The sequence below is a fragment of the Labeo rohita genome, chromosome 11 (genome assembly GCF_022985175.1).
Source record: "Labeo rohita strain BAU-BD-2019 chromosome 11, IGBB_LRoh.1.0, whole genome shotgun sequence".
Classification (NCBI taxonomy): domain Eukaryota; kingdom Metazoa; phylum Chordata; class Actinopteri; order Cypriniformes; family Cyprinidae; genus Labeo; species Labeo rohita.
The window spans coordinates 10,667,497-10,682,573 of record NC_066879.1 but is presented as its reverse complement, the minus strand read 5'-3'; the positions used below and the strand labels follow the sequence as shown (position 1 = coordinate 10,682,573).

At 36.1% G+C, this 15,077-nt stretch overlaps 1 protein-coding gene across 1 annotated transcript in view; it reads right to left on the bottom strand.

Moving 5' to 3' along the window:
• poc1a (POC1 centriolar protein A) overlaps window positions 1-15,077 on the bottom strand; it is an 82,834-nt gene that overhangs the window by 48,108 nt on the left and 19,649 nt on the right. Inside the window, exons 8-9 of the mRNA XM_051123009.1 lie at window positions 8,188-8,256; window positions 8,004-8,111 (exon numbers count right to left, since the gene is read on the bottom strand). Of these exons, the coding sequence (XP_050978966.1) occupies window positions 8,004-8,111; window positions 8,188-8,256 (177 nt within the window). The remainder of the gene's footprint in view (window positions 1-8,003; window positions 8,112-8,187; window positions 8,257-15,077) is intronic.

The following is a 15,077-nucleotide window of genomic DNA, read 5'->3' as shown; positions in this document are numbered from 1 at the left end:
TTCTGACATTGTGGGGACCGGCCCCAAAAATGATTAAAAATAGTAAATGATGTTTATCTGAAAGTGTAACGATGCAAACATGTTTTCTGTGAGGGCTAGGTTTAGGGTTAGGGTTGGGTTAGGGGATAGACAATATCGTTTGATCAGTATAAAATCTATAGAAGTCTATGGAAAGTCCCCACAATTCACAAAAACAAACATGTGTGTGTGTGTATGTAATCAGTATTTTCTAAGAATAAGTTAAACTAAAAACAGAATAAGTTTTTAGTTTAATGAATGACAGTTTAGCCAAAAATTAAAATTTCCAAGGTTTAGATGAGTTTATTTCTTCATCATATTTGGAGCAATGTATCATTCTATCACTTGCTTACCAATGGTTCCTCTGCAGTGAATGGGTGCCATCAGAAAGAATAAAAACATCACAATAAACAACTCCAGTCCATCAGTTCACGCCTTGTGAAAAGAAAAGCTGTGTGTTTGTAAGAAACAAATTCATCAAGATGTTTTTAACTTCAAACCGTTGTTAAAATATGAGTCCATAATCCATAATAATGCTTCCTCCAGTGAAAAGGCCATCTGGTCTGAATCAGGAGAGAAATATGAACAGATCAAACAACCACATATAAGATAAAACAGTCAAAAACAGCTCTAAACAAATATGAGGTTGGATTTTGATGTGAGAGACAACAGGAGATGGACTTTTTCACTGGAGGAAGTGTTATTATGGATTATGGAGCCAGAAGCAACGGTTTAAAGTTAAAATTGCATAATGATGGATTTGTTTCTCACAAACACGCAGCTTTTGGTTTCATAAGATGTTACTTGAACTGGAGATGTGTGGATTACTTGTGAATTATTCTGATGTTTTTATCAGCTGTTCGGACTCTCATTCTGATGGCACTCTTCCTATGGATGACCTCAGGGTGAGTACATTTTTTTTTTTCCTCACATTTTTGTCTGAACTACTCCTTTAAAGGAGAACTCCACTTCCACAACAACAATTTACAAATAATACTCACCCCCTTGTCATCCAAGATGTTCATGTCTTTCTTTCTTCAGTTGTGAAGAAATTATATTTTTTGAGGAAAACATTTAAGCACTTTTCTCTATATAATGGACTGATATGGTGCCCTGATTTTGAACTTCCAAAATGCTGTTTAAATGCGGCTTCAAATGATCCCAAATGTGGTTGTAAACGATCCCAGCTGAGAAAGAAGGGTCTTATCTAGCGTAACGACATACTTTTTAATGCCAAACACTTGTCTTGTCTTACTCTGCTTGGACTGTTTTTGTTCCGGTTCGTGACAGTTAGGGTATCTCATGTTCTCCCTCAACCCTATATCGCTGTTTTACCTTTTTTGTTAAGGGTGTTTGATCTTCTTTGCATGTTCACTTTGCAAAGACTGGGTCAGAACTTCTGCAGCGATGTAAGATGACTTTGAAATTATTTTTGAAGTTGAGGGAGAAAATACGATTGGAGTTTTTCAACATACCCTAACTGTCTTGAGTCAGAGAATACACAGAGTTCATGGAGAGAAAGGCAAGACGAGCATTTGAGATTAAAAAGCATTTAAACTGTATTTTTTAAAATGAAAATAACAGATCGTTTCACTAGATAAGACCCTTCTTCCTCGGCTGAGATTGTTTACAACCGCATTTGGGATCGTTTGAAGCCGCATTTAAACAGCATTTTGGAAGTTGAAAATTGAGGCACCATACCAGTCCATTATATGGAGAAAAATGCAGAAAAGTTTTCCTTAAAAAAACATTATTTCTTTACAACTGAAGAAAGAAAGACATGAACATTTTGGATGACAAGGGGGTGAGTACATTATATGTGAAATTTTGTTTTGGAAGTGGACTTCTCCTTTAAGGCCAGGAATGTGTATTAAAAAAGTAAATAGGACACGTTCTGATTCAGGATAACTGCTGCGACTACACGGTCAGTCTGCTGTTTCTGATATGCACAAAACCACAGGAATGCAAGAAGAGTGGTTTCTTTTTACAGCCACACTTAAAAGCTCAATGTCATCGATCTGCGTGAAAACGAGCTCAGGTGGGCAAGAGACACAAGGTCCAAAAAAGCAGGGGTTTAGAGTCCACGCTGATGTCAGTAACACCGTGGCCCTCAAAACACAGAGCTGAAACTCTACACGTGGTTCTAGTTGCCGCCAGCCGGCTGGTCCACAACACCTACACCTAATGACAGTGTTTAATATTTAAAGGTTACAAATTATTTTAAGTTGACTCAACAAATTGTTTTTTACAGTGTAGGACATCTGTGTATTGTTACGAGTCGCAGGGTTTAATTTGGTTTTGTTTATGTTTTTTTTACTCTCATACTTTTACTCCATTGACTGCCATTATATGACTGACAGACTGCAACGGTTTGAGTTAAAAATCTTTGTTTGTGTGTTCTACTGAAGAAACAAAGTCACCTACATCTTGGAAGCCTTGAGGGTAAGCAGATAAACATCAAATTTTCATTTTTGGGTGAACTATCCCTTTAACCGCCATAATGGTGTGTTCCTCCATTTCCCAGCCCAGTGAAACAGCATGTTCAAAGGAGCTGGTAAAAATAGTGAATCAATGGTGGTCTAGAAGCCATTATCTAAACATGAGACCCTGTGAAGGTCAGTCTACCTGCTCCTTATATCCAGCAGCCCTGGCCACACAGAAACACCACTGGATGCTGCCAGTAATTAATTTCTCCATTGTCTGGAGTAGGGCTTTTAACGTACAATGTGGAGATGTACTCGACAAATTCAATTTGTTAATTTTATACAGGTCATTAGATCTAGATTTCTGAAGTCCAGTGAAGTAGTGTGGCATGGAAGAACAGCATGAATTTATGTCTCACTTTGTATTTTGCAGAAGCACAAGGAAGATTGATTCATTTTAGAGGAATTTTAGTTCAGGGGGTTCATAAGGCTGATTCACTATACATCTGAGTCATCATTCAGTAGTGTTCCCAGAAGACCCTGAGCGGCATTCATGTGAGTAATGAGAGAAATACTTGACTAAATATTGCTGTGTAAAGACTGATTCAGATATTTTAGGGTGTTCATTAGTTTTCATGTGTTCAAGCACATTTGATGCTGTCATTTTGATTGAGATCATAAGGTTTCTTACAAGATTAATGGTGTCATCTTCACTTTTTTATATAGCACTCACAATGAACCGCTGCTAGTTGTTAGTAACTTGTAGACTAGATCAGAGGTTCCAAACCACCGGGTCACGAGAACGTTCTGGGGACAATTTGTATAGATATGATGCTCTGTTATTTAACTCTGTTATAGGGCTTAAACGGATAGCAGTTGATCCATGATAGTACGAACAAGGTCTAGGACCCTACCGTTCGGCATGTGATTTGCAGATTAATTTGCCAATTTACACGTTCAAGCTATTTAAAACCACAAGAAGAAGAAACGAAACAGAACTCAATTCGTTACGCTCTGTTCTTGCACACACCCGAAGCACCCACAAGCATAGAGACGTGCTTCAGACAGCGCGGCATACTGAGTTGATTCCTCTTTCATGTCTCCCCACATTTAAAATACATACACATGGGGGTTTGCGGTTACGTCACAATACTGGAAAATTTCTGTTTTAAACCACAAAGGCGAGTCAATGGATATCACACAAGAAACGTGGAAAACTTTTTGCATTAGTTATCCGTCTTAACTTCAGTCAATTCACTATACAGAAAGCGAAAGTAAAAAAAAACTGATGAAGTTTTGTAATGCTGCATTAACGGTGCATATTCTCTCAGAAACGACAAGGTACGAATCTACTTTAACACAGGCCCAGCGTCAAGGGGGGGCTTGGGGGGCTTAGCCCCCTGAAATGATCTGAAGGACTGACCCAGTCACCTCTGGAATACGATTTTAAACACGACAAGCTAAAACGAATGCGATTTCAACCGAGGGGTACCCCTCTGATCTGATTTGTGCCACCTCAGATTCAATTTGACTCACTCTGATTTTAACCATTCGATTCGGACGATCACTGGTGTATTTAAACTTTCACTGCTAAATTCAAACATCCTTTTGCGCCTTGTCTGGCGCTGAGACAGATAGACGTGTTCTATGCTTTTAGCCTGGCTATATCACAACAATTCAGTGTTTTCAACCACATAAATAATGTTTCAGTCATTGAAATTATTACTACCATAAAAGACATTTGTTAAATACATGCTGATGTTTGTGAGTTTGTTAAATGCAGTGGTGCGTGAAGAATCCTTTAAATTAAAATCTGACAACGTATTTTATTAATATAGACTTCACAGCGATGCCACAGAAGAACCATTTTTGGTTCCACAAAGAGCCATTCATTCAAAGTTCAATTCAAAGTTCATTGTTCTTTAAAGAACAATCTCTTTCTTACCTTTTTATAATCTGAAGAACCTTCTTTCACCACACCTTTTGTGAAATAGAAAGGTTCTTCAGATGTTAAGAGTATGTCCTACGTCATCCACTGGAACACCACCCATTCGTGTGCGACAGTTAGTGGAAGCTAGAGATCACGGTTTATGAAGTTATATGGAAGGAATATGGATATTTTTCTTACACAAACGCATTGATTTGCTTCAGAAGGCCTTATTAACCTCCCAGAGCCGTGTGGAGTACTTTTTTATGATGGATGGATCCACTTTATTGGACTTTCAAAATCTCAACAGCCATTCACTGCCATTATAAAGCTGGGAAGAGCCAGGACATTTTTTCGTTGTTTTCGTCTGAAACAACAAAGTCACATACACCTAGGATGGCTTGAGGGTGTGTAAATAATGGGGTAATTTTTATTTTTGAACTATTTATTTTCAACTATCCCTAAGTTTCGTACACAAAACAATGAATAAATGAACATGCGTTCCTCTGTTGGACTAAAGAAACCACTGTATTTTTAACCTTAATAAAGTTAGACTTTCTGAATCAATTGGGTAACGGCTAGTTTTTTTCATGATACACTTGTAACAAATATCTTATGCATTCTGTGCGTTTCAATTCAAAGACTGTGTCTTTCGAAGGGCGCATTTGGAGGCTGCATACGTCATCGGGGAAGTCTCATTTAAGAAAAGTATTTTACACCTCATAAGGAAAATCTGGCCACGCCCCCAGCACTCATTATTAAAAATATATATTTTAGCACATTAAAAGATATATCTTATATTGTAATAATATATACTATTGTCCTGTAAAAAAATAAAAAGCATAATTTAATAATCATGATAACAATATAATAAAATATATTATCAAATAATAATAACAGTTCTATTAATACTATATAAGTACCTGTCAAAAGTTTGGAAACATTACAATTATTAATGATTTTGAAACAAACATCTTCTGCTTATCAAGGCTGATCAAAATAAAGTAAAAAGTAAAAAAAAAAAAAAAAAAAAATATATATATATATATATATATTGTAAAATATTACAAATTTAAAAATATGTATATAAAAAATGATTATATTATAAAATGTAATGTTATTCCTGTGATGCAAAGCAGAATTTTCTTTATTATTACTCCAGTTGTCAGTGTCACATGATCTTTTAGAAATCATTACAATTTATTTGACGCTCAAGAAACATTTAAAAAAAATGTTTTTATCACTTTTATGCATGAAGGATACAATTATTAATTTCTCTTTTTAAAAATCAAATACAAATGTTTGAGTGGCATTATTATTTCCAAAAATTATTAAGCAGCAAAACTTAATATTTTTTATGTTTTTAACATTGATAATAATGAGAAATGTTTGTTGAGCAGTAAATCAGCATATTAGAATGATTTCTGAAGGATTATGTGACACCCAAACTTCTCTTCAGATTTATAAGCATTTCTAATGAAAAATGTTGCATTCCCAAATGCACATTAAAGTGGCTCAAACCAAGCAGCGCAGAGTGAATCGAAAGTAAAAACAGTACTGTAACAGCAGACATGTAGCGTGTCAGACTACAGTCTATTATGTAATTACATCACAACCACTGCAAATTTTATGACAGCACTAAGCAATCAATCAAATTCTCTCCAGCATTCACAAAAAGTTACCGGGCCGAGTAACACGTTTCAGTGCTGATTCTACTCGCATTTGGTGCTTTTAATCATTTGCAGTGTTGCCAAGTCCGTGGTTTTCCCTCGGAATTTGGCTACTTTAACAATGTTGCCGCGGGGTGTTTTTTTATGCCTGTGATATATTTAGCCACAGGAATGTGAACTGTACCAGGAGAACCCCACCAAAAAACATGTATTTCCGCCACGGAACGTGATTTTTACTGGGGGAACCCCTCAAAACGTGCTACTTTTGGGCTAGTTTTGAGTAGTAATTGGGTGGGTTTTGTTGTGAAAACCTGGCAAACCTGATCATTTGAACCAGGGGTGGCGAACTCCGGTCCTGGAGAGCCGCAGCCCTGCAGAGTTCGGCTCCAACCCTAATTAAAACTCACCTGCCTGTTGCTTTCTAGTAACCCTTCAGACCTTGATTAGCTTGTTCAGATGCGTTTGATTAGGGTTGAAGCAAAACTATGCAGGGCTGCAGCTCTCCAGGACCAACGTTCGCTTTTAACTGTCCAGCAGATGGCGCCGCAAGCTCGTACAGCGCTCTCAGGACCATTTCATCCATGATGTTTTAGAAAACAATCTTTTCGCAGTTTATTTAGTTAATTGTTGAAAGGGGTCATCGGATGCACTTTTACATGTTGTTTGAACATAAATGTGCGTTGGCAGTGTGTGTACACAACCAAGCTAAACGCGGCTAAATGCAGCTAAAGTAAACAGACCGGCTAGTCACCCCACAGAAGAGAGGGGCGGGGTGAGCAGAGCTCATTAGCATTTAAAGGAACATGCAATAGAATGGGTCGCTCTGAACAGGGCTGATTTTGAGAAGGTAAAAAGGGTGTTTTTTTGCACTACCACTGAGAAATTTCAACCAAAGTATGTTACAGACTTCTCATTAAGACGCTAAAGAATTATATCAGCTTCCATGTTTTTATTTTAACAGTAAACCTACAAGACTTTTTTGGCAAAACAATAAAAGATTTTTTTTTATTACATTTTCAAAAATGAATTCAATTAAGATGTATGCATTCATTTGACTGCCGCCATTTCTAATAATAAATCTGTATTAAATCAAAAAATAGAATCTATATATATCAACATACACAAAGAATTTCTGAATTTTATCAATCGTTAATAAAAAATATTCTTTATTAAAATATATTATTTACATTTAATTTTTATTTATTGAAATAATATTTTAAGACATAAATCCCTTCTGTGATTGACCTTTAATTTATTTTGTAGTACCAACACACTCATTTTCAATCAGTCTTTCTCACACATGTGTCATGAATAAGGAGTGCTCTACTCAAGGCTCTCACATATTTTTCCCAGGGTTTACTGCCATACAAATAAGTGTGATGAATGGTTTGTGTACATTGTACACATACAAATTAAAATTTATATTCTGCTTTCCAAAGGTTCCTGTGACACAGTAATAGTTTAAGTGAGTCACACAAGGCGATTCAGTGAGGAAGTGAGCTGTCTGATTCATATCAATGACTCTTGTGTTCACTTCAGACTGATTAACCAATCACTTCCACTGATTCATTACAAACAACCATCACTTGTTTTTGAATTAGACATGCTGTGTTGCACGTTGTAGGTTTTTGTACAGTCAGTCAGTGTTAGAAAATAATATAATGTTGATTTCTAGTCTCTTTCTCACAAAGTATGCACAGGTACACAACTCAGCTAAAATATATATAGCAGCGGCGCTGCAGATTCAGCAGACAGTCCAGGACACACTCAGTTACAAGAAATTACAGTCATATATTTGGCAACAGGCCCATGCCATTGTGTTTCATTATGCTTGTATGGTTACATGAATGGGAAAGTCAGGTGAAGATAAAGGAAGATAAGGTGAAGATAAAGGCATTCGGCACACCAAACCCAGCAAATCAAACACCCGTAGTAAGGTGATAGTGGAAAGTGCAACATGTTTACCTGAGCTGATGGCCGGCTGCGAACTGAAGTTTTCTCATCTCGAGTACCTTTCTGCTCCAGCACTTCACTGTAATCCACACTGTCAAAGTTAGTCCTCCACACCATCACCTGCAACAGTTCACACCATCAACACGACGCAAGCAGTACAGCTGAACACTGCTGTGCAGATAATACACAAGCTCACCTGTTCGTCTGAACCACCCGAGGCGAAGAAGTCTCCAGTCCTTGAGAACGCCACACAGCTGGCAGGACCCTACAAACAAGCACAACAACATGATTTATTATGGAAAACAGCCGCTTGGACATTCTTCTAAACATCTCCTTCATCCCAAGGAATGTAAGCCATGGCTTGAACAACTTCTTTGAAAACTACTTTTATGTTGCACTATAATAATTTGGTTAAAAGAATAAAACCACTGAGACGCCAGTCGTTTTCCTGTACACACACAATTATCAGTGCCAGAGCAGAGGAGCAGAAAAGCCTTGGCCAGTCTGTAGGAGGAAAATTATAGCATCATGATGCCATATTGACTTTGGTAGAAGAGAGCAGGTTAAATTTAGGCAGTGCATGGCGCTGAACACAAAGCAGACATGGCTCTGGCAAAGCCCCACACACACACACACACACACACACACACACACACTCCACCCACACAACTGGCACAGTGCATGCTGCTGCTCACATCACTCACATTCACTCCTATACTGATTTTATTTGTCAGAAACTCCTCGTAGTGCTTGTAGACATTTAGAAAACACATGAATGCCATCCACCTTATTTTTCCTGTAAGAGTAGGTGCAGCCATTTGTAAATTTTGTGGGTCTCACTTCCGGCCACATCTACATCCAGCTATTTTTAGGTGTTCAAAACAGCTCATTTTGCTGCTTGACATTGGAAATTGGAGTGTCTGACCATCAGTGTTGGGGGTAACGCATTACATGTAACTTGAGTTACGTAATCAGATTACTTTTTTCAAGCAACTAGTAAAGTAACGCGTTACTTTTCAATTTACAGTCAAATATCTGAGTTACTTCTTCAAATAAGATGTTACTGAAGTTCTAGAATAAATGTGAACATGAATTCATCTCACTCACAAAAAAAAAAAAAAAAAAAAACAGATTCAGCATTCCTCAAAATGAATAAAAACTCAGAATATGACATACACCTGCAATAATTAAAAGTTAAATAACATAAATATATACTTTTTGTATTTAATCCCATTTTATTAACCAATGTCTTTGGTGCTAACCTTTGATGATTCAATTCAACCCTACTAATAAGCAAAAATTACTCTAGATAAACATTTGTGCTTCTTTCTTTTTAATTGCTGAAGTGTGTTGAACTTTCTTCTTCTGCGTTCTGCTGTACAGACGTGAATTTACTTTTCCTTCACCCTAATAAGCCTATTCAATTTCACTTTTGGTGTAAAAGGGCTTTTACATTTGCCGAAAATAGAACTTTTTTACGTTAAAAACAAACAAGCAAGCCCGTCCAGATTTAAAAAGTAACACAAAAGTAACGTAACACATTACTTTCCATAAAAAGTAACTAGCGTAATTAGTTACTTTTTTAGGGAGTAACGCAATATTGTAATGCATTACTTTCTTCAACACTGCTTACCATATTAATGTATTATCTTAAAGGAGAAGTCCACTTCCAAACAAAGATTCACATATAATGTACTCACCCCCTTGTCATCCAAGATGTTCATGTCTTTCTTTCTTCAGTCGCAAAGAAATTATGTTTTTTGAGGAAAACATTTCTGCATTTTTCTCCATATAATGGACTGGTATAATGCCCCGATTTTGAACTTCCAAAATGCAGTTTAAATGCAGCATCAAACAATCCCAAATTTGGGTGTAAACAATCCCAGCCGAGGATGAAGGGTCTTATCTATCAAAACGATAGGTTATTTTCATTAAAAAATACAATTTAAATACTTTTTATTCTCAAACGCTAGTCTTGCCTTTCTCTCCCTGAACTCTGTGTATTCTGATTCAAGACAGTTAGGGTATGTCAAAAAAACGTATTTTCTCCCTCAACTTCAAAAATCATTTCAAAATCATCCTACATCACCGCAGAAGTTCCGACCCAGTCTTTGCAAAGTGAACATGCAAAGAAGTTCAAACACCCTAACAAAAAAGGTAAAACAGCAATATAGGATGATTTTGAAGTTGAGGGAGAACATGAGATGAGAGTTTTTCGACATACCCTAACTGTTATGAACGGGTACAAAATCAGTCCAGGCAGAGTAAGACACAACGAGCGTTTGGCATTAAAAAGTATATAAATTGTATTATTTTTACTAAAATAACCAATTGTTACGCAAGATAAGACCCTTCTTTCTCGGCTGGGATCGTTTACAACCACATTTGGGATCGTTTGAAGCTGCATTTAAACTGCGTTTTGGAAGTTCAAAATCGGGGCACCAAATCAGTCCATTATATGGAGAAAAATGCTGAAATGTTTTCCTCAAAAAACATAATTTCTTTACGACTAAAGAAAGAAAGACATGAACATTGTGGATGACAAGGGGGTGAGTAAATTTTTGGAAATTGGAGTTCTGGATGTGGAGTTCTCCTTTATTATAAACACACTGGTTTTTAGTGCAAACAGTTTTACAGTTGCACGTTATTATTCTTCTCATGGCTAATAAACTGGAAGTCTCACCCACAGGCTTACTTCTGCGTTGAAGAAAAAGGTGGATACCAAAATATATCACATTCAAATTAATATTTTCATTAATATTTCAGTTGAACCACTGACTATTTTAACAAATGCCCTTCTACCTTTCTGGGCTTTGAACAGGGTAGTACCGTTGCTGTCTATGCAGATCAAAAATATCTTAATCTTTGTTTTGAAGATCAACAAAGGTCTTATGGGTTTGGAAAGACTTTAGGGTGAATAATTCATGACAGATTCTGCATTTTTGGGTAAACTATCTTTGAAAAGTTTCATGTGTCACTTTATTTTGCTGTTTCTGATATGACTAATTGCTTGAGTAATAAATGAACAGGAAATCTTCACTCATGCTGTACTGGTGATGCTGAAGGGTTGGAGTGTAATGTTAAAGATGTTGAGGATCCACTCGCTGGATTGGTGTGGATTTCTCAGTGGTTCACTGAGTCACCATGAGTCAGTGAAGCGACACCTCATATCATGTCCTCAGATGCACCACAGTCAGCAGAGGACAGTGTGCGTGATTTCAATCAAATCAGCTCACAAAACTCAAGTGATCAGGTGACAAACAGGCCTATATCACCTATAATGCAGTGTCACACATCTTCACAACCTCACTGCCTCAGAACATCTTTAGAAAACTCTTATTAGTGAGGACAACAGATGTGAATTTCACTCATAAAGTACAATCCTGTCATTATTTACTCTCCATCATGATGTTTCAACCACATATGCTGCTTTTATGTTGCATTTATTTTGCAAATCAGAAAAGGAAACTAAGATGAAATACTCCAGGGGCACTCGAAAAGGAAAAAGGAAACTTTCTGAAGAACCTTCATAATCAGTTCATAATGAGTTAAATTCATTCTGTTTCTAACACAAAGCATGAGTTTGGCTTCAGAAGGTTTGGAATATACCGCAGTAGTCCTGTGGACCTAGAGCTTTTATTACATGCTATTAGCATTTTATTATTTTATGTTCTGTTACTATGGGCTTTTTATATTTTTATTGTGTATATTTTATTATGTTTATGCATTTGGCCATTCATTTACACGACAATGGCGTTCGAAACTTTTGAAAATCATTTTTAAAATGCAAGTTTTTAAAAACGATACAGGTATTGTGAATTTGCGAATGTTACGTGTATTATGTGTTTAGTCTATCCATGAAAATAAGCCTATGAACAAGACTTGGTTCATTAGCTGCTATAGGGACAGAACAAGAAGAATAACAGCGTGCAGTAAATGGTAAAATTGTTTGCACTACAAACCAGTGCGTTCATAATTAAGATAATACATTAAAATAACATGGTAAGACACACCAATTTCCAATATCAAAAATAGCTGGACACGGATTAGACCGGAAGTCAGACCCATACAATTTATGAATGGCTGTGTCCTCTTAAGGGAAAAATAAGGTGGATAGGCATATGCAAGTTTCTTTACAAAGTGGCTTCGCCAACTACTGGCCTGGAGTATTTTTTTGTTTTGATGGATCTGCGTGAACTGGGATCATTTTGACAATGTAGTCACTAATCAAAAGTGACAACTTAGTCAAAATCACTAATAAACTTCCCCTTTTTAGTACATCTGAACAGAAAGCATAAATATAGGCTATGTACTGCAGGTTTCAAAACAAAGGACTAAACTGACACTTTATTCACTGTGAATTGTGTCGCTCTGAGAATCTGAAATACTGTTTTTTCACACAGTGACAAACTTCACTCTAAATCTGGCACTGTACTTATTTGCCAGCAACCCGTTAAAATAAAAGCTTGATTATTTGAGTTTTGAAAATGAAGGCAATGTATATAAAAATAAATTAAAATTTAAATATTATTATTGCATTTTTAAGTGTACTATAAAATGATTGTACTTTTCTGTAATACTCATTTTTTATTTTACAATGTATTAGTATTATTGCACTTTATTATTTAGCTTATTATTTTTAGTATTATTTTCAAATAAAAACAATAAAGTGCAATAATATGATTATTGCTTTTTTTTTAATAGGTCAAAATTAGACAGGGTTCATAAAGACAATGCAAAATAAAATTACAGGACTTTCAAGGACTTTAAGCACTACTTAAGCACTACTTTTTAGTTTTCAAGGATAAAATCAGAGATATAACTTATGAAACAATATCTTTCAGATTCTAATAAATAAACTAATTAAACAAAATGGTATAAATAAAGTGCAGCACATGCAAAGCATGCAATGACTATGCCAACTTCAACATTTGAAAGGATACTATGGCAAAGTTACCGCTTTCCTTATTCAAACTGATTTTTTTTTTCTTCATGAATACATGATTGACTAGAAGAATGAAAGCTATATCATACACTTGGAAAATTAGGAGCTATATCACACTCATAGACACTAGGTGTGATAATATACTTAGCTCACAAGATAAGACAAAATACAGATAATTGGTTCACTAGAACAAGACAATATTTTAACACTATTTTTAAGAAATTTTCAATAAAATATTTGTCTTTAATCAAAAAAAGCAAAACAATGCTGTCACATTTTCAAATGTAGCAGCTAATCTAATAGATAGGCTATTAGGATATTAATAGGATATTAATATTAAAAAAAAAAAAAAAAGCTGTACTCAGATGCCTGTCGTTGTTGCGTCACACCCACAGAGGCCGGTCCCACGATAGTTGATTGACATGAGCTTTTTACCTCCAATCAGTTGTAACAGTCCGCCCTCTTTGTTTCGATGCCGGAGCAGGGATGTAAGTTAGACAAGAATATCTCCGATTGAGTGATTGAGGTGTTGTGTTGCTAAATGTAATAATGAACGTAGTGGTCGTCATTTACTCCCAACATCTGAGCCGCAGAAGATGCAGTTGATTATGTTTGTTTGTGAAGGGAATGCGCCTCCCGATCTACATATATCCGTCTATGTTCGCGCGAATCGTTCATGATCCAGTTTCACCTACAGCAGAAGTGAGTATAAGGGTTTTTTTTTTTGTTTTTTTTTTAATGAATCTTTACGATCGTTGTTCCTAATAATGTGCTAGTTAGCAAGTTTAGAGGCTAAAGTAAACAGGCTCGTCGCTCCACAGAGAGAAAAGAGGGGCGGGGCGAGCAGAGCTCATTTGCATTTAAAGCAGCCTCGACCAGAATGAGATGATTTTGGCAAAGTAAAAAGGGTGTTGTTTTACACAACCATTGAGAATTTTTATTATAGAGTTTGAATTAAGACCCTAAAGAATCATATCAACTTGTGGAAAATGGGCATCCGATGACCCCTTTAAGCACGTTATGTATTATAAGAAATACCTGCAGAGGGCACCAACGGCCTGGTGATGTTTCACTTTACACCGTGACTAAACGTTTAAATCCATTTAATTTTAATATTTGTCCACATGCAATCTCAAAGTGAGGGTTTAAAGTTTTATTTTGAAATTGCGAAGTCCAACAAATTACATATTTAGAATATGTTGATATATTCTCCTGTGATGGCATCAAGTGTGCCAAGTCTTGAAAAGTGAAGCCAGAACGTTTCAATCGCCCTCAGGTGGCTGGTCCCAATACAAGTCATAAACCCCGCCCTCTCCATGTAATCTTATGGGACATGAGACAAACTAAATAATTAAATTTCACTTCAAATAATTTCTTTGCAAAGATGTTTTTGTCATTTTATGTAGTTTTTAATCATGCTGATGTAAGTTTGTGTTCGTTTTTAAAATAAATTTGGTTTGAGTTATGTGATGCTATAAAAACGTGAGCGTGACGTCATAATTCACAACTGAGGTGCCAATAGACTTTTTCGGGATCTTCAGGATATATTAAGACCACTTTTCACCTCAAGGAGTATTATTGTCCCGTTTAATATTGCGAGATCTCGTGCGCTCCGGAAAGCCAAGTGAAATGGCTCTGTATTCATATCAGAAGTGTTGCATTGTTAATTTTGCGTGAAAAGATTGTTTTTAATCGAAAAACAAGAATTAACACAAATTTCACATATACTGCCTTTTAAAAATTCAAGGACTTTTCAAGTACCTTTTCATAAATATGGCTGTCTTCAAGGTGTTCCAGGACTTGAATTTTAAAAAGTCAAATTTAAGTACTTCAAGCTTTAAGCACCTTGTATGAACCCTGAATAGAGGCAATGTGGCCAATGAAAACCCAAGTGTAAAGAGATTTTTCTTTTACTTCTATTCTACAAAACAAGGCTAATGAGGCAGACATAGTATGTATGGACAGAGCTCCATTAAGATTTCCTGACAAGTGTGTTCTCTGTGTAAATCATGTGAGGTCCAATGTGTGTTCTTGTGTTACTCTAGAGGTAACAAAAATCTGTACTAAAGGAGATGAAGAAGTTTAAACCTCTGCGTCATTAAACCAGATGTGTTATTCTTCAGACAGCTGCTATAAACACG